Source organism: Enhydra lutris, unplaced genomic scaffold (genome assembly GCF_002288905.1).
Source record: "Enhydra lutris kenyoni isolate GAN:26980312 unplaced genomic scaffold, ASM228890v2 scaffoldscaffold54, whole genome shotgun sequence".
Lineage (NCBI taxonomy): Eukaryota > Metazoa > Chordata > Mammalia > Carnivora > Mustelidae > Enhydra > Enhydra lutris.
The window spans coordinates 10,113,196-10,131,759 of NW_019154138.1; the positions used below are offsets into that span (position 1 = coordinate 10,113,196).

Here is an 18,564-nt window from a genome sequence, read left to right on the forward strand (position 1 = left end):
TTCTTGTTTGACAGATTTTTTTAATTATTATTATTATTTTTCATTGAACCCTTAGAATATGCCATCCCACTGCTTCTGGCCTCCATTGTTTCTGATGAGAAGTCAGCTATTACTCTTATTTTGTTTCCCTTGAATGTAACGCATTGTTTTCTCACTGCTTTCAGTGTTTTCTCTTTGCCTGTCATTCAGCATTTTGGGTCTGATGTGTCTGGGTGTGGATTTCTTTCCAGTTTCCTACTCAGAGTTTTTTGAGCTTCTTGAATATGTGGTTTAATATTTTTCATCAAAACAATATTTTTCATCAGATTTTGGAAGTTTTCAACCATTATTTCCTTGAATATATTTCCTTTGTCTTTCTCCTCTCCTGTTATTTTCATTATATGAATGTTGGTACACTTAGTAGTGTTCCACACATTTCTCTGAGATTGAATTTTTCTTCTTTTCCTCTGTGTTTTCCATATTGCATGATCTCTATCAGTCTACCTTCAAGTTTACTAATTGTTCTGCTGACTTAAATCTCTGATCTCCTTCTGCGAATTTTTCATTTCAGTTATTGTATTGAAAATACTCCACATTTTCCATTTTTTAAAAAATAATATCTCTTTATAGATATTTTCTATTTGATGAAACATTATCATCATATGCTCCTTTAATTCTTGAAAAATGGTCACCTTGGTTCTTTGAACATATTTATAATAAATGCTTTGAACTTTGCTAAGTCCACCATCTGGACTCCCTCAGAGGCAGTTTATGTTGCTTCCTTTTTTTCCTGTGTGGGTCACACTTTCCTGTTGCTTTGTCTATCTTGTAATTTTTGTTGAATACTGGACATTTTAGATAATATAGCAATGCTGGATACTAATTCCACCCACCACTTGTTTATTTAGTGATTTGGCTGGATTAATTTAGTAAATTCTCTTTCTCCTGCTGTTGGTAGCCTCTGGTGTTGCTCCTTAGAGGGGGTGGCGTTGGTCATAGATAGTGTCCATGACAACCAGGAATGATTGGCATTTCTGCTGAGTTCTCTTCACTCTCCTTCATCTTCCTGTGAAGCTTCTAGCTGGTATAGTTCTATTGGTATCATACCCAGCTGTTAGCCTTCATTAATTACTAGCTGTTTGCTCTGTTGCTTTCAGCAACACCCTGGGACATTAACTGCGGCACATTCTGATCTAATCAAAGTCATGCCCCTTTTCAGGGACCTTTTTGGCAGTCTTCGAGGTTTGCTCCAACCCCAGTGGTCTCTTTCTCCGGTTCTGTTAAATATCTTGCTGGTCCTCTGTTTTACTTGTTGCTACTGATATTGTAGAATTATGATCTCTTAATGATTCTTTCTCTGGTCTGTTAAACATCTAGCTGGTCTGTTGTTTTGGTCTCTTAATGGTCTCTTTTTCTGGTTCTGTTAATCATCTAGCTGGTCTACTGTTTGGCTTGTTGCTACTAATATCATGGAACTTCCAGCTGCCTCTTAATTGCTCACCCCAAAGATCTCCATTGTTTTCCACAAACTACTTGGGCATGAACTCCCCACGCTTTGTTCCAAAAACAGTCAGTCCTTCCAGGCAGCATTCTAGAGCTATTTTATAGCCTCTCCCCTTGAGCAAAATTTCTGTACTGTTGCCGTGGATCTCAGGATGGGAAGAGTGGTCCGCCTGTCTTGCTGTAACAGCCCTATTCTACAAGTGGGGTGCTGGGTAGGGATCACAGTTCCTGGTATTAGCACATCCCTCAAAGCTGTAGAACTTATTTTTTAAAAGATTTTATTTATTTATTTGAGAGAGAGAAACCACAAGTGAGGTGGGAGGGTGAGGGAGAGAGAGAGAGAGAGAGAAGCAGATTCTCCACTGAGCAAGGGGCCCTATGTGGGGCTCAATCCTGGGACCCTGGGATCACAATCTGAGCTGAAGGCAGACGGCTTAGCCGCCTGAGCCATCCAGGTGTCCCTGTGGAACCTTTCTTTAATGCCTTGGTTCTTGTTCCTTCATTATTTTTATCTTAAGTATTCTTTCATCTTTTTTCTCACAAGATGTGAGGTTCCAGGTTCGTGTTTAGATCTCCCTACAGGAATATATCTCTGCTAGACATGGCAGATATTCACTGAATCCTTCTTGACAAGTTTTTATTGCATTCTGATAAGTTAATTAAAAATAATTTTATTGGTTTTCTCCAGAGTGAATTAAAGCAGTGCTTCTCAGACTAGAAGGTGCAAACCAGATATCTGGGGATTTTGTTAATATGCAGCTTCTGATTGGATGGGCACAAGAGTCATCATTTTCTCCAGTTCCCAAGTGATGCCAGTACCGTAGACTGTACCTTGTGAAACAAGGAATGAAAAGATGGTGCCAGGCCAGGAAGATTCAACAGCATAAAAATGTTAGGTCTGTTTAAGCTGAGGTGCAAAATCATGGTATTCCAATTAAAATAACAAGGTTGTTTTTTTAAGGACTTAAATTGGCTCAAAAGTTACTTTGGAAAAATAAAAATATCCCCCAGATTCTTAAGTAGATGAGTGGACTAGCCCTACCAGATACTGAAACATGATACAAAGTTACAGTATTTAAAACAAGCTCATGAACAGACTGGAAGTTCAGAGAAAAAATAGAAGTCCTATGATAAGCCCCAGTACAGATCACATATATGTCATGTATATGATCAAGTATCTGATAAAATTTTTATATGGGTGCATTTAGTTTATGGTAAAGGTATTGCAGTGGGGCACAACCGGATTATTCAATAAATGAAAAATCTAACCAAAAAATAGACAAAATGGGTAAATGATTTATACAGTTTACAGAAAAGCCAGAAAGTCTCAAACTTACGAAAAATATTCTACCTCACTGATAAGTAATAGAGAATAAAACTGTAACGAGAGACCACTTCCCCATCTCCTAGATTAGGAATGGTAAAAAAATTTGGTAAGACTGTTGAGAGAATGGGCAAAAACACAGGCAGCCTCAGGCATCACTGCAGAGGTGGAATTGGCTTATGGTCAGAGAAGGCACTTTAGTATTCTGTACCACACATACCTATATGCTCGTGGCAGGGCCTAGGCACCACCGGCATTTTGGGTCAGCTAATTCCGTGTTGTGGGGAACTGTCCTGTGCCCTCTAGGAAGTTTAGTGGTATCCATGGCCTCTACCTACTAGGTGTCAGTGGCACCCCCCTAGTTGTGACAGACGAGAATGTCTCCAGACATGGCCATGTCTCCTGGGAGCAAAACTGCCTCCTCCCTCACCCCGCAGTTGAGAACCAGTGTCTTCGAGCAGGCAATTTCACTTGCAGTAGTTCATCCTCCTGATGTACTTGCACATTACAGTGTGACCTCCACCCAGAAGATTAGTAATCACAGCATTGTTTATTGTACTAGCAGGGGATTGAGGAACTGAGTGACTGTTGTGAGGACGTGTTAAATCAGGGTACATCTACACAATGGAAAATGATGCAGCCGTTAAAAAGAATGGGTTTTTTAATGTGTGGATACAGCTCTGCTGGTATTTATTGAGTGAAAAAAAAGTTGGAGGGGGTAAAACTGAAAGCATTGTCTACGCTTTAGACAAAAAAGGTAAAATAAATAGGTTTATATGAGTGTAGATTTCTAGAAGAATATGCAAAACCTAAAAATAGTGCATGCCTCTGGGAAGAACTGTGCGTCCAGAGACAGGTTGGGATGGAAGATCGTCACTGTATATTTTTATACCGTTTAAATTGCATGTATTGCCTATTCAAAACAATTGTTAAAATAAAAAATAAGGGGTGCCTGGGTGGCTGAGTCAGTTAAGCATCCCACTCTTGGTTTTAGCTCAGGTTGTGATCTCAGGGTCTTGAGAGCGTGCCCAGTAACAGGTTCTGTGCTCAGTGGGGAATCTGCTGGAGAGTCTCTCTCTATCCCTCTGCCCCTACTGTTCCAGTACTCTCTCTCTCTCCCAAAAATAAACAAATTTTTAAACCAAAAAAGGCAGAAGGACATGCTAGTTCAAAAAAATCTACTCAAAGGAAAAGACTAGTTAATTTACTGTATGATAATTTTAAAAATAAAACTTAAGGGACGTCTGGGTGGCTCAGTCATTAAGTGTCTGCCTTCAGCTCAGGTCATGATCCCAGGGTCCTGGAATTGAGCCCCACGTGGGGCTCCCTGCTCAGTGGGAGGCCTGCTTCTCCCTCTTCCACTTTCTCTGCTTATGTTCCCTCTCTTGCTGTGTCTCTCTGTCAAATAAATAAATAAAATCTTTAAAAAAAAGAAACTAAAAGGGCATCTGGGTGGCTCAGTGAATTAAGGCTTCTGCCTTCGGCTCAGGTCATGATCCCAGGGTCCTGGGATTGAGGCCTGCGTCGGGCTCTCTGCTCAGCAGGGAGCCTGCTTCCCCCTCTCTATCTGCCTACCTCTCTGCCTACTTGTGATCTCTGTCAAATAAATAAATAATATCTTAAAAAAAAAAACTAAAAAAGAGAGTCCTCAAAAAATTGACTAACTATTGACCCGGCAATTCTACTTCTAGGTACATACCTAAGAGAACTGAAAGCATGAACTGGAAGAGATATTTATACACCCATGCTCCCAGCAGCACTATTCATGATAGCCAAGGGGTAGAACCCAAGTGTTCACTGGCAGTTGAATGGAGAAGCAAAATGTAGCATATACGTACAACGGGGATATAATTCAGCCTAAATAGGAAGGAAATTCTGCATATCCTACAACACAGATAAACACTGATGACATTATATTGAGTGAAATAAGCCAGTCACAAAAGCACAAGTATTGTCTGATTCCACTTATATGAGATTCTTGAAGAATGAAATTGATAGAGACAGAAAGTAGATGAGTGGTTGCCAGGGCTTAGGGGAAGGGGTCCTAGGGAGTCCGTGTTTCATGAGTACAGGGGTTTAGTTTTGCAAAATGAAGAAAATTGTGGAGATGGATGGTGGTAAAGCTCATACAATACTATGAATGTACTGAATGCCACAGAACTACACATTTAAAAGTGGTCAAAATGGGAAATTCTATGTTACATATATTTTGCAAAAAGTGAGTTGAGATTAATCAAATCAAAGTGTGCTTAAGTACATAGTTTTCCCCCAGAAACCATCAAACCTAAGAAATCACAACAGGGAAAACAAATTCCTCAATAAAGGAAAGATGGAAGGGAAAAATTCTTAGACTGTACTTTGTGTTTCTGAACTGAATGAAAACATCATTTGTAAAAAAAAAAAAAATCATCATCAGAATCTTACGATTCTCTCCACTTATTTGAAAATTTCAACATGATTTTGAGAACTCCACTGAAAGTGGGGAGAGATGTCAGGGTCAGTAAGTCCAGTAAGCCAGAACCGCCAGGATCCCTGGTTTAATCGGTCCTTCCCAACTCAGGACCGGGCCAAGGCTGAGGCTTTGAACAAAAAGCTCCGAAAACAGCTGGCTGAGTTCCGCTCGCCCCAGGTGATGGTGTATGTGCGGGAGAAGATCTTTAATGGGGAACTGGAGAAGATCATCAAGATGTGGGAAAGGAAAGTGGAGATTGCTGAGGTAAGTCCCAGAGAACCTCCAAGACAGGCAGTCTTTCATGTCCTTCACATTCTTGTCTAGGGTTTTGCTTTTAAGCTAAGAATACCAATGTTCGGACATACAATGACTATGAGAAATCTCAGCAGTCCCTTCAAGTCTTATAGGAAAATGAAGGATGCCCTTTCTTTTCTTTCTTTCTTTCTTTCTTTTTTTTTTTTAAGTTGCCTTTTCAGTGTTAGGGACAGGGTCTTTTCAAGTGATCAGGAGGAGACTTGGTAGTAATCATGTTTTTAGTTGCTTGTTTTCTTAATGAATTCTCGAAGTTTCTGTATCACTTCCCCCACCATTGGTGATTTAGTCATTGCTACTTTATACATGGAGAAGCCAGTTTTTTAAAAAATGAGATAATAATGGATTTTTAATATCAGAACCTGATTCCATGCATTTACATAGTTGCCATGGGTCTTTCATCCTTAGTAACCCACAGCCTTTCCGTATGGTACAGCGTGCTCAGAGCACCCTAGCCCCTTGTGAGCGTGGAAGAGAAAAATGAGAAAGGTGCAAAGGGTCAGACAAAAGGAAGGGAAGGCACCAGATCTGCCACAGGCCGGGTTGCATACAGAGGGCACTGGAGACATCAGCAGAGTAGCTCAGAAACCCAGGCAGGTCACTTTGGAAGCCTGGCTTTTTCCTGTCTAGACCCAGGCTCCTTTTCTCCCAGGACTTTCTCTTGCCCTTCCCATGGCCACTTGGTGGCAGGGAGTGAATTAGGATCCAAACTTGGGCCCATCAGATTTGGAGCCAAGAAGCAGCCCCACAGGAACCTGCAGCCTCTCCCTTCACCAACAGAAACAAACTCTAGGAAGAGTCTTGCAGCCTCGAATTGCCCACACACCCCCTGCAGCCTTGCAGGGCTAGATGCGGGTTGTGTTCTGGAAAAATCACCATTGCTTTTCCCCAAATGACCTTCTCCCCACCCCACCCCCTTTTTCCTTTTTGCAGATGTCCTTAAAAGGCTACCGCAAGGCGTGGAATAAAATGAAAACCACCAATGAGCAGTTGCAGGCAATCTGCCCCCCTGAGAAATAGCCTGAGGGAGGCCACAGCTGCAGACCAGCGGGATTCATTAAAATCATCAGTTCCTTTCCAGTCAAGGGGTCCTCTCACTGTTCCCTGTGCTGCGTGGTGTCCCCGACTCTGGAGCCGTTAACACTTGAAAGAACCACAGGGCACTCTAATGGTTTGACACTTGTTAGCCCACATTTAGTTCACAAGCACAAAGGAAAGTGACCATCCCGCATGCGGGAGTGGGGCAGAGGAGCCAGCCAGCCCAGAATGCGCCGTGGGCCTGTCCGTGGCAGCCTGGGTGTGCCAACTCAAAAAGACAGACACCAAAACGGCGTGGTGGCTGCCGGGCGCTCAGCATCCCGAGCTTACTCTTCAGTTGGGAGGGTTAGCTCCTAGACTAGATACCGTTGCAAAAGAAAACCAGCACAGAGAAAAACAAGATAATTTCTTGGGGCTGATGTAACCTGTTCTGACCTGAAGTAGACCCACCACTGTCCCCAGCCTCCCCGTAATAGTCATAGTACATGGGTTGTGCTGCCATAACAGAAGACTTGCCTAATTCCCGAAACCCTTTCTCCCCCATGTCTAGACTCTTTCTAGAGCTGTTTGTTGGCAATGCTGGCAATGCTGGCAATGTTGGCAATGTTGGCAATGTTGGCAATGTGTGAGAGGTGACCTTTATATGTCCTTGCAAGTATGTTTGGGACCATTCACCCTGGCCCAGCCCGGAATGTTTTTTCGGCGTCATGATGACATGTGATGAGTAGCTGGAGAAAGGAAACGATTCCTCCCAGTGGTGGAAGGAAGAGAGGGGACGGCTGGTTTTCTTAGTCTTGGACGTAATCCAGTCGCTATAGTCTTCCACCTTGATGTACAGAAATAGGCCGGGGCATTTCTCACCACCATGGGACAAGATTCCTGTCAGCAACCACATGTTCAGTTTCTGGAGCTGGCACATCATTGGGTTTCCTGGGTCCCCCTGTGACAAAAGACAGAAGGCTTCAGGTCTTAGAAAAACTTATTTTAAAAAATATATATATATCCTTCTGCAATTTACTATTTGTTCTAGAAATGCTTTACGCTAGTTCTCACTGGAGATGGGGTAAATTATAGGCTATCAATTCCAAACTAGGCGGCCACTACCACAAATTCCAACACGATGACTTTTTCTTTTATTATGCAAGTTATTTGTAGGCTTCTGCAGTTTGGCTCTAGCTTTCTGGTTCCCATTTCATTTTCATGGCCCTTTGACTAAATCCTCTCTGTCTTTTAGTTTCTCATTCCTCAAATGTTGACCCTCTCCCCTCGTTTTCTGGCTAGAATGCTTACATTTCTCCTTCTCCTCTCTGCTTTGTTTCCGTCCTTCATTTAAGCTGCTCCCTCCATCCCACACTCCTGCCGAGGTCAGAGTCACACACCCCCAGGATCACTGGCCAGGGAAGTTCACAGCCTGTCCACCCAGGGCAGCTGTCTGTCCGCGCCCCTGCTCTTCAGCCCTGCCCATGCTCCCACAGGAAGTGCTCTGCCACACAGACCTTATCTCCCTTCAAGGGAGCGTGTGGGCGCTCGGCACGCTTCCCTACATACATGACCCCAGTGAGTCACCTACTGGTCTCTGAGTTAAAGTGTTTGTACCACAGGCAGAACTCCTAACGCCATGCCTGGTGTACAGTCTGTGCTCAATAAAGAATCAGCTGCCATTATCCTGGTGTCTAGAAAAGGCCATCACTTTTCTGTGAAAAGCTGAGAAATATGGGAATAGCAACAAGACAACTTCTAGGTATCATTTACCTTACCTGCCCCACCCCGAGGTTCCCCTTCAGGGAATACCTGACCCCCATTCCTGCTCTGTGGTCCATCGTGGCCCAAGAGGGGTTGTCATTCAAAGGCTAGCCAGCCCCTTTGATCTGCGTGGCTGCCTCTGTAGGAGGACAGGGCAAGCACACGTTGTTCTTGCTGTCCCGTGCTGCCAGGGAGCAGAGGACAGAGATTTCATCCTGAGTTCTGGCTGGCAGTGGTAGTGCTGTTGAGTCGGCTCCTGTCTGCACCTGCTCATGTCTACCTGGGGCACAGAGGCTCTCGGGCCAAGCATAGCATGGTCTCCCCTCCTGTCACCAGTCCCACCCTCAGTTTACTTAAACTATGGTTTCATAGCTCGAGGAAGGAAAACAACACAATTTAGGACAAATGGTTTGATGAATGAGTGTGGGGTAGACCTTCCCAGCTGTGCATGGTTTTGTAAGTTGCCGTGTCTTGTGGGGATAGAATACACCGCTTTTTCTCTTCCTCATAATCTGTGGAACCAGACTTCTGAAGCCCAAGCAGCTGAGAGAAGTAGGACAGGGGCTCCTCTGGAGCAGTCCCACTGCATCTCCCAGGGGAGCCGCCCCAGCTTAGAGGGGCTCTTTCCTTGCGTGATCCTCAACCTTGACAGTAAACAAAAGCCCTAACGGTTGTGGGGAAATGGGGGGCGGCAAATTCTGAGTGATTCCACTTTGGGTTGGGTTTCTGGGCACCCACTAGGCAGATACTGGATTTAGGTGGTTTATTGTACCGTCATCTACATATTTGAATGACTTTGAGGATCTCTGGACGCTAGAACATGTTTCTGAAAGGAAAGGATCCTAGGTAGACAAGTCACTGTTTGAGCCAATTTGGAAGCACAGTTCAAAAACAAAGGACTGACTGCAGGTGTGCGCCAGTTAAAAACCAATAGGTAAAAACCAGTTTGAACTTTGCAGATAGATTTAAAGAGGTAATCATTTAGAGTATGCGCAGCTTACCATATTCCATTGAATCTAAGATGCTCTTGAAAAATTAGCATCTTTGGAATGAAATGTGTCTCTTAATTGGTTAATGTCAGAGTTCAACTGGCAGCATTTTCTCATGTGATATTCCATAGAAAAAATGGTGTATTCTACAACTTAGAATCTTAGATTTGATGAAATAAGGTGCTGGATTGATGGAATGGCTGATAGCAGGATTTTGATAAATAGCTATATTTTCTACTGTATTGTAACACATTATCTACCTTAAAAAGTTGTTAGCCTTCCACCTGGTAGAGTCCAATACAAAGTAGGCACTCGGGGCACCACAGTGGCTCAGTGGGTTAAGTGTTAAGATCCCAGACAGAGTCTTGGGATCCATCCCTGAGTCAGGCTCCTTGCTCAGTGGGGGGTCTGCTTCTCCCTCTGCCCCTCCCCCACCCCTGGCTTGTATTTTCTTTCTCTTGCTCACTCTCTCTCCCTCAAATAAATAAGTAAATAAAATATTTTTAAAAAGTAGGCCCTCAATAAATGTTGAACCAACTTTGGAAGGTCAAACTTACTGCCTAGTGAAAGGCAGTCCTTCAAACATTTGCAATAAAATTACTTTTAGATAGAATTGTCTGCATATAGGTATTTTCCCCTCTTTCTCTAAAATACTTTCCCTAGATCATCTGGAAAAAAAAATTTCCCCACCAGGGAATCCTGAGTGGATGATCAGCACTTACAGAGGAGAAAAAGTACCTGGAAATCTGGTGGACTTATGTTTTCATCCTTACCCTAACGTTTATTAACTGTGTGACCTCTGTAAACTGCACCTTCTCTGGGTGTGGACATGAGGGAGCCTGGGCCAAGGGCTTGTGAATTTCGGCCATTTTGCTGAGGCAGTAGAAGCACATCTATACAGCCTGCATGAAGATGGAGGGCAGGGCTTCTTACAGAAAAAAACTTTGATAATTGATGAGCACCTAGCATCAGAGTCTAGGCTCCATAGAAGCTGAAGACGAGGACCCCACCCTGTGGACACGCTCCAAGTATATCTGCGTGCATGGTTTGAGCTCACACTTCCAAACTTCCAGCCAGTGAGAAAACGTCTATGACTTAGACATGCTTAATCATGTCACACTGAAAATGGTGCCTGTTTAGGCCATTCAGTAGATTTTTATGGAGCATTTGCTGTCTGCCAAGCACTGGGAGACAGCTAGGAATCCCAGGTGCCAGTCCCTGCCAGTTCCCATGGAGTCCACCATGCAACGAGGGAGAGTCCCAAGGCTCCCTTGAAATGACCACTGCTTAATCTCAGACTTTAGCTTTTACTCCATCATGTTCATACCAAGCAGACAGCATCGGTTTCCTGCTCTACGTGATTGCCACATCCTGTTTTCTTGATTCTGTGTAAAGGACACAGGTCGATGTCTTTCACGGAGATTTTCCTCAGGATACTCATCGTCATGTGATTTCCTGTCTGGACCATGCAACAGAGAGCCAGGAATTATTAACAAGAAGAAATTGCCTATGTCAATTCAACTACAACTCACATATCCAGATGGGAGTGAGTAGAAAATGTTCTGATAAACCCATTTTCCTTATAGAAATCAGGACACGTGTCTGAGTTTTTCTGAAAACTACCTTTGCTTTGAACTTGAATCTGAAAATGAACATATTCCACCCTTCTTCCACATCTACAGAGAATACATTTCCTTGTTCATGTCCCAAGGAAACAAAGATAGCTTACCCAAGAGGATAATCAGTTCAGGGAATAAGATTCCCTGACCCCTCCCTAACTTGGCACTCACTTCAGGTCGTTCCCTGCCTATGTACTTCTAATTTTGGTGTAGGACTAGAAGAAAAAGGACCAAATGCGAGAACGGTCACAGGTAAGGCAAGCATTGCAAATCTTGACTGATTACATGAGGGTTCCAGCCCAACTCCAGAATCTTGAGCAGCCTGAATTATTCAGATAAGCCCCAGAATGGTTCATCCAAGTCACCCCCACCGCTAGCACACACACAGCCTCCTCTAGGAGAAGGAAGGCATTAACTGCGGACGTGGGATTCCATCCTGCCACCCAGCAATTCCGCAAGACTGGGGACACATGCAGCTTTCTGCCGAGGAAGCAGATGGGCTGGACCAGGCTGCTGAACTCTATTGCCGTGTCTGTCTTCAGGAGGGCTATGTTATTCGTCATGGTTTCATTCTCAAAATCCTCATGGATGATGATGGTGTTGACTGGGTACTCTTCATGAGAAATCACTTTGGCATCCATCTTAGCTATACCAACTATAACGATGACGTCCTTCCTAGAGAGAGAGCAAGGGAAACTTGAGAAGCCAAGGCATGATGAAAAAGTCACCCTTCCCTGTTTTCATATTTATTTTTTTTTGTTTTTGTTTTCATTTTTGTTTTGCTTGGAATACTCATTCAACTCATTTTTCCTGGGCTAATTTTTACTGACCCCTTTGGATCCAGTCCCTAGGAAATCTTTTCTGAACCCCTAAGCTTGTGTCCTCCTTTGGGAGCCCATAGCATCTTGGGAATCCTCCATCCGAACATCATTTGTCCTACCACCCCAAAATAATCGTTAAGTTGTGGCTGATTATCTTTTTTTCATGCTTTTTCAATGGTTTTATTTTTTGTTTTTCTACATGGTCATTGTTACGGCCAAGATGTAATCTTGACTCGATTTTAGCACTTAACATTTTAACATAAATATCTTATATTTTCATATTATATACTCTGTAAATACTCTTCAGAGAAATTCCGATTTTAATAATGATAGAATTCATTCTGGGTGTTTTCCCTTTCTCCTCTTGGGAATCACCCAAGGAACTATAGCAGAGTCTAAGAGGACAGTCCAGAAAGAAACTGAGGATATAGTCATCTTCCATGAAATTATAACTCTAAAATGAACACCAAGACAAAAACTCAAACTTCCCAAATTTGTCAGAAGAGACATACAAAACAAAACAAAGGCAATAGTGGGAAAAGAAAAGAAGCAACAAAAGCAGGAAACATAACCTAAAATAAAGCAAGAAGCAGGAGTTTCATTCTGACCATCAATTCAGAGCAGAAGAGCACGAAATAAAACAAAGAGAGGCTCTTAATGATGAGAAAGAATTCAGTCCACAGTCTACAGTGAAGATGTCATAGTCATAAACATCCGCAGCCCATGACATAATGTTCACAAAGGGAACACTCAGGAAACAGAAAAAGCCTGAAGCTTGTTTGTGATAGATTTTCATTTACCTTTGGCAGCCTAGGACGATCAAGGAGATTACCTCCCCCAGTTTTATATATTAAATTGTACACCAAAGACAGAATGAAATTTGAATTTTAACTGTGGGAAATGTTCACATGGATCACATATAGTAGACCACAAGGACAACTCCAACAAATTCCTAAATAGATCAGTTCACCATGAAGTATAACTCAAAATTCAATAATGTCAGAAAACAAAATAGACAAAACACCCCACTACCTGGGTATTTAAAAACTCTGTCTTTAATAAAACTCTAAGGCAAAGAGAAAATCAAAACCAAAACAGGACCAGATAGAAAATAGCAATAATGAAAACACAACACAGAAAGCAGAACCTTTCTGGAAGGCTAGTTGGCAATGGCTACTACTCTTTGGCTGAGTCTTTCCACTCCTGGGTTATTTATGCTACAGGACATTGCATGTGTGTGGAATAACATATGTACAAGTATATCTACTGCAGCATTTTTGTACCAGTAAAAGATCAGAGGCAACCCCAATTTCCATTCATAGAGGACTGTGCAATTATAGTAGATCCATCTTGGGATATTGCGCAGCTGATAAATGTGGGCGCTCTCTATGTAATGGTAAGAAAAGTTGGCTCCACATTCCCGGTAGAATGAAAAGGACTACGAGTGTAACACTGTGTTGGTGTGCTACCAACTGTATGGAGGTTGTTACAGACTGGACTGTGTCCTGCCAAATTTGTAGGTGAAGTCCTAGCCCCAAAGGTGACTGTATTTGGACAGAGGGCCTTTAAGGAGGTAATTAAGATCAAGTGGGCTCCTAAGTATGGGGCCCTAATCTGATAGGACTGGTGTCCTTGTAAGAGGGAACAGAGACACCAGGAGTATTCGCATTGAGGAAAGGCCATGTGAGGACACAGCGAGAAGGCAGTGGTCTGCAAGCCTAAGAGAATCTTCAAGAGGAACCAGTCCTGCTGATCTTGGACTTGAACTTGGACTTCGGCCTCCAAAATGGTGAGAGAGAAATTTCTCTTGTCTAAGCCACCCTGTCTGTGGCATTTTCTTATGGCAGTTCTAGCAGATTAATACAGGGGGAAGGAAAATTCTTTCTCTGTCAATGGATGTAAAAATCAATACAGATAGACCTATAGATATATAGATAACCATAAATACATTAATTAAGGAAGAATATTCAAGAAACTGATGACAGGCTATGGCTTAAGGGAAGGAGTTAGTCTCTGAAGGCCAGGGGAAAGGAGGAGCTGCTTTACCTTGTATACCCTTTGGTTCCTCCTGAACATTATACTATGTATACATATTTTCATTTGAATGCATGTATTTTTAAAAAATGCATGTGTTTTCAAATAATATAAATCATAGGTGTGAAAAATTCAGCAGCTGTACAATTTTCCATTAAGAGTTTACACTATTACTTATTTAACCAATTATAGTAATTATAATCTCTCTCCCCATACTTTGTATGTGTATATACATTTATATACACCTATAAGGCATATAAATAGTATAAAGAGAGATAGATATATAATTATATATTATTTATATACTGTTTGTTATATGCTATACCTATGAAAGAGTAACTATAATTTATTTATCCATGATAATTGGACATTACATTTCCAGTGTTTTATGTGTAACAAACCATCCTATGAACTTTGTGCATAAAACTTTTCCAGTGGCTGAAGTTACTTCCTTAATGTTGATTCCCAAAAGTGAAGTCATGGGGTCAAAAAGTAAGATGTTTTACAAAAGAATTATTCCTTTAATACTATTTGAGGTTTCTTTTTCCTGGTTTACAAGAATGCATATTTACTGTACAGAATTTGAGGAATAGAGAAGTTCAAAGATGAAAATTGGAAATCATGTGCATTCTCAACGTTTAGGAGATAAGTGCTCCTAAAAGGTTCGCTCATTTCCTTCAAGTCTTTTCTCTGTGTACATATATTTGAGGCAGACATGTTGTTAAGGCTTGAGGTTAAGATTTTTAAGTGTGGGCTCCTATCAATTCATTTAACAAGACTAGAGTCAGGACCTCTAGTATCAGGAGTCAGTGCCTGGGATTGTGGTAACATGGGGATGGATATCCTTCCTTTGGAGGCTGGAAGGATTTCATTTCACCTTGCAGTCCCCATGGCAGCCAACACATTGGACAGCATGACTTTGACACCTGGTGATTTTAGGAACCCGAGAGTCCTAGCGAGCAAGTGCCGAGCCAGTAAGAAGCCCTGTTGTCCTGTTACCAGGAATCCACCTCCAGGCCTCCCTAAGCTGAACAGAAGAAGGTCCCTCCATCCCCACCTCCAGGGGGCTGTGTAAGTCCTAAAGGCAGGGGTACTGGCCTGTTCTGCAAGACGGATGCGATGCTGATGATCCAGAACTCACTAAGGATGCTGCCAAAAGTCAGGTGGGTGTACTGGGAGTCCTGCAGCGACACCACCCACGGGAATTCCTTGTCGTTGACCAAACCCTCCTCGGAAGTTTCTATAACGCTGGCTTTCTGGATGCCACAACCTGCGGGGAAGGTGTGTGGGGACCTCACCGTTAGGGCAAGGAGTCGGTGGCCTGTGGCCACCATCACTGCATCTGACCTCAGGACCCCCTCTCCTGCTGGTTCCCCACTCCTGGCCCTCCATCTTGGTCACCACTAACTCTGCCACTGCCCCCTCGTTTCTTTTCCTAGTGGGTCTTCTTCTCCATAAAAGATGCTTGATGGCATCTTTGAGTCTAGAAATAACCTTAGGCTACCGATGATCTCTCTCATCCATTGGGCACTTAGCAGCACACTCGAGACAGTATCTGAAAGCTTTTACTTACATCAGTGGTTCTCAACATGGTCTGGGACCTCTGTGACTCAAGACCCTTTCCAGGGTCTTTAAGATTTAAATGTTTCCATAAGAACACTAAGACAGTATTTGTTTTTCTCACCCTCATTTTCTCACTAGTGTACAGGGGAATTTTCCGGAGGCTACATGATGTCATCACTCTGATGGCTAATAGCACATGTGAACCTGTGTGTTCTTCTGTTTTACAATTTTCCCAGTTTTTAATTTCTAATATGGTAAAGATGGGAATATACAGCATCATAACCAAAATTTTGGGAGGAGGTCTTCAATAATTTTTAAGAATATAAAGGGGTCCCAAGACCAAAATGTTTGAACACTGCTGATATATACTACTTCATATAATTCCTCCAACAGAATGAAGGTGGACTCTCTCATTCTCCATTTGCGGGGGAGAGCATCAGGTTCTAGAGCTGGTAAGCACTGTCCAAGTTACACAGCTGGTAGGCTACAGGGCCAGAATTCATACTCCATACACCTTCAACCCCTCACCATCCCTGTTCCAGCCAACATTTCATATCCTCAGATTTGTCCTTGCTGTTCCCTACCTCAGCAGCTGGCATGCGTGGCTCCCCCATGTCTGTTTTGCTTGCCCGTGTATCCCTAGAGGGATACACCTGGCCCACAGTAAGTGCTCAGTAAATCATCTGGTGAATGAATAAGAGCATTTTGCCGTATCAAGCACTTCCTGAAGTCTTGTCATCAAGGGGCTAAAGGGTCCTACCAGTTGGAGACTGCACCTGGCCCATTCAGGCAAGCTTGGCCTTTGCCTTCTCAAGCCCTCAAATGAGTTGCCTCCCACTGGGCAGTCTCTTGGGGAGTCTGGATTCTGTTTCAAATGAGAGTTAAATGTTGCCTAAAGTTTTAAATAATATTCTCCTCCTGCCAGCCCTGGTTTCACCCAAGATGTTGTATTGCTCTGTATTAAAAAAGAAGTCCATATACATAGAATCATGGAGAGTGTAACTGTGACAGAGCAGGAAGGACCCTTGAAGCACAAAGCCCCAGACTGGGTGAGCCAAGACTCCTACTTTCCAGGCACCATTATGGGATGGCATACACGTGGGGTGTTTTGCTCTTGTGGACTGCTGACTCCCTCCCCGCCCTGTGTCCTACCTCTCATGCCACTCTTCCTGTCCCAAGCGTCCCCAAGCCCAGCCTCCTTACTGGACCTAGAGGTGTCTGTCTCATCCTCGGTACGCAGAGTGGAGTGCAGGAATTCTCAGCTCAGCCACACGTTGCAGTCCTGCGCTGCCCAGCACTTCCCAGGCCCCTGGGGATGGGCTGGCACACTGGTATTTCATACAGCCTCCCCAGGTAGTTTCTAATGCCTATTCAGAGTTGAGAGCCACAAGTGTTTTGGGAGGGCCCCGGAGGCAGTGTCCCAGGTACAGTTGGCCCCTATGCCGTGAGACCTGGGACAAGCCACTTCATTTCTCTGGGCTTCAGTTTCCTCTTTTGAAATGTGTGGTGACACACCTCTTGGAGTTGTAAAGATCACACAAGGAGACGATATGGGAAGGTGCTTTGCAAATTCTATCCTCATGACTGATAATGCTAAACCCAAGGCATCCAAAAAAAGGATGATTCCTTTTTTTTTTTTTTTTAATGTAAACCACTACTCTGGTTGCTATTTATGAATCCCAGACCACAAGTGCTCAGTACTTGTTTCTAAATTGGTGGCCCTGGGTGACAGGTGTGACACGGTGGGCACCACTAGCCAGCTATGGGTCAGATCATTGGTGGCTATGTTTTCGGCGTTATTCAATTCACAGGACACTGGTAGTCTCTAGTGAACAAGGTTATGACTCTCACCCAGCCCAACAAGAACGTATGGATGGGTGATGACTATTGCTCTCTGAAAGCTCTAGTTGGCTAGTTTATTTGACATTATAAAACCCTTGGATATAATGAGGAAATCTGACCCAGAAATGAAATGTTTGCCCTGGGTCACTTGCCTGAGGCTTTTTAAGGAGGAGGAGAGGCCCTTTCTGTTTTGTGGGCATCCCTTGGTCTTTTGGGGGCTGTAAGGAAGTGGAGTAAGCTAGGAAGGTAGGGGGTTCACCCTTGATGTTGGGGTGTGTGGGGGGTAGGGTGGAGAAGAGTGGATGCTCTGTCATGTCTCCCATAGAACTCCGGGAAGTTAGGACAGAGCCAGCTGGTGGCAGCCAGAGCCACAGAGCTTGCTTGAATCAGGTGCCCCCTCTCTCCACCTGCCCCTTTCTAGCTGGAATCTTAGTCCTGGACAACCAGGAGGTCAAAGGAGAGACTGAGGCCCCAGCAGGCTCCCAGGTACGTCCTTGCTCCTGGGTCCAGCCCTACAATTGAGGGTCTATTGGGCAATACACTCTTTCGGATTAGAGAGAAAAGGTTTTATTGGGGCAAAAATACTGAAGTAGAAACACAGGGAGGGCGTGGTTCCCAAGGGTACCAGCTGCCCACAGGCCCCTACCCAGGCAGGCGGAAGGACATCCCTACCTTGTGGTGCCTGGGGGATGAGCCCCAGGAAGAGCAGGGTGGGCTTTCTGAACAGGCCTTTCGGTAGCCCGAGGCTTACTTTCCTAATGGCAGTCTCGCCGGAGGATCAGCTCTGACATCAGACTGTGGAAGCCAGTTGCCTATATCCACACCCCAGTTCCCCTTCTTTGCCTGAGTCCCACCACCCACGCCTGATATCCAAGCAGAGCCCTGTGAGTCAGCTCCCCCTGGGTCCCTCTCTGGGCATCCTGGGCCTTTCCCTGGCCCAGTCCCCCTGCCGTGTAACACGAGCAGCTCAAGTCCCCACAGCGAGGAGTGTACTCACTGTGAGGAGCGTACTCACTGGCAGAAGAGTGCGAGACGTACAGCAGAACTAGGAGCATCCCTCGCATCTCTGCCATCCCCAAAGCGAACTGCAGCGGACACCATGGGCAGCTGTGAAAACACAACATCCAAAGGCACAGGCTTTTCCTCTCCTCCCCACAGCGGCGATTTCCCCTCAACCCCCGACCCCCAGCGTCAGATGCCCTGCCTCTTTCCTTTCCACTGACAAAGCTTCCAAGATGTGGGAAACCAGACCTGTCACGTCCCAATTGCTTGGTTCCGTGCAGTGAAGAGCTCCGGGCCCAGCTGCCCAGCGCTGAGAGTCTTGGGATTGGAAAGGTGGCCCACG

At 44.1% G+C, this 18,564-nt stretch overlaps 2 protein-coding genes across 3 annotated transcripts in view; one reads left to right on the forward strand and one right to left on the reverse strand.

The window, feature by feature from the left end:
• Positions 1-7,068, forward strand: part of LOC111157399 (coiled-coil domain containing 113) — a 25,802-nt gene extending 18,734 nt beyond the window's left edge. For both annotated transcript variants that reach the window (XM_022518770.1, XM_022518771.1), the window contains 2 exons: positions 5,367-5,522; positions 6,504-7,068. In XM_022518770.1, the coding sequence (XP_022374478.1) occupies positions 5,367-5,522; positions 6,504-6,590 (243 nt within the window). In that variant the 3' untranslated portion in view covers positions 6,591-7,068. The remainder of the gene's footprint in view (positions 1-5,366; positions 5,523-6,503) is intronic.
• LOC111157400 (protease, serine 54) lies at positions 6,967-18,323 on the reverse strand. The gene is given in 6 exon segments (XM_022518772.1): positions 6,967-7,548; positions 10,668-10,799; positions 11,376-11,634; positions 14,913-15,084; positions 18,235-18,283; positions 18,285-18,323. Coding segments are annotated over 6 exon segments (1,230 nt in total). The 5' UTR covers positions 18,321-18,323.
• Positions 18,324-18,564: the final 241 nt, after the last annotated feature.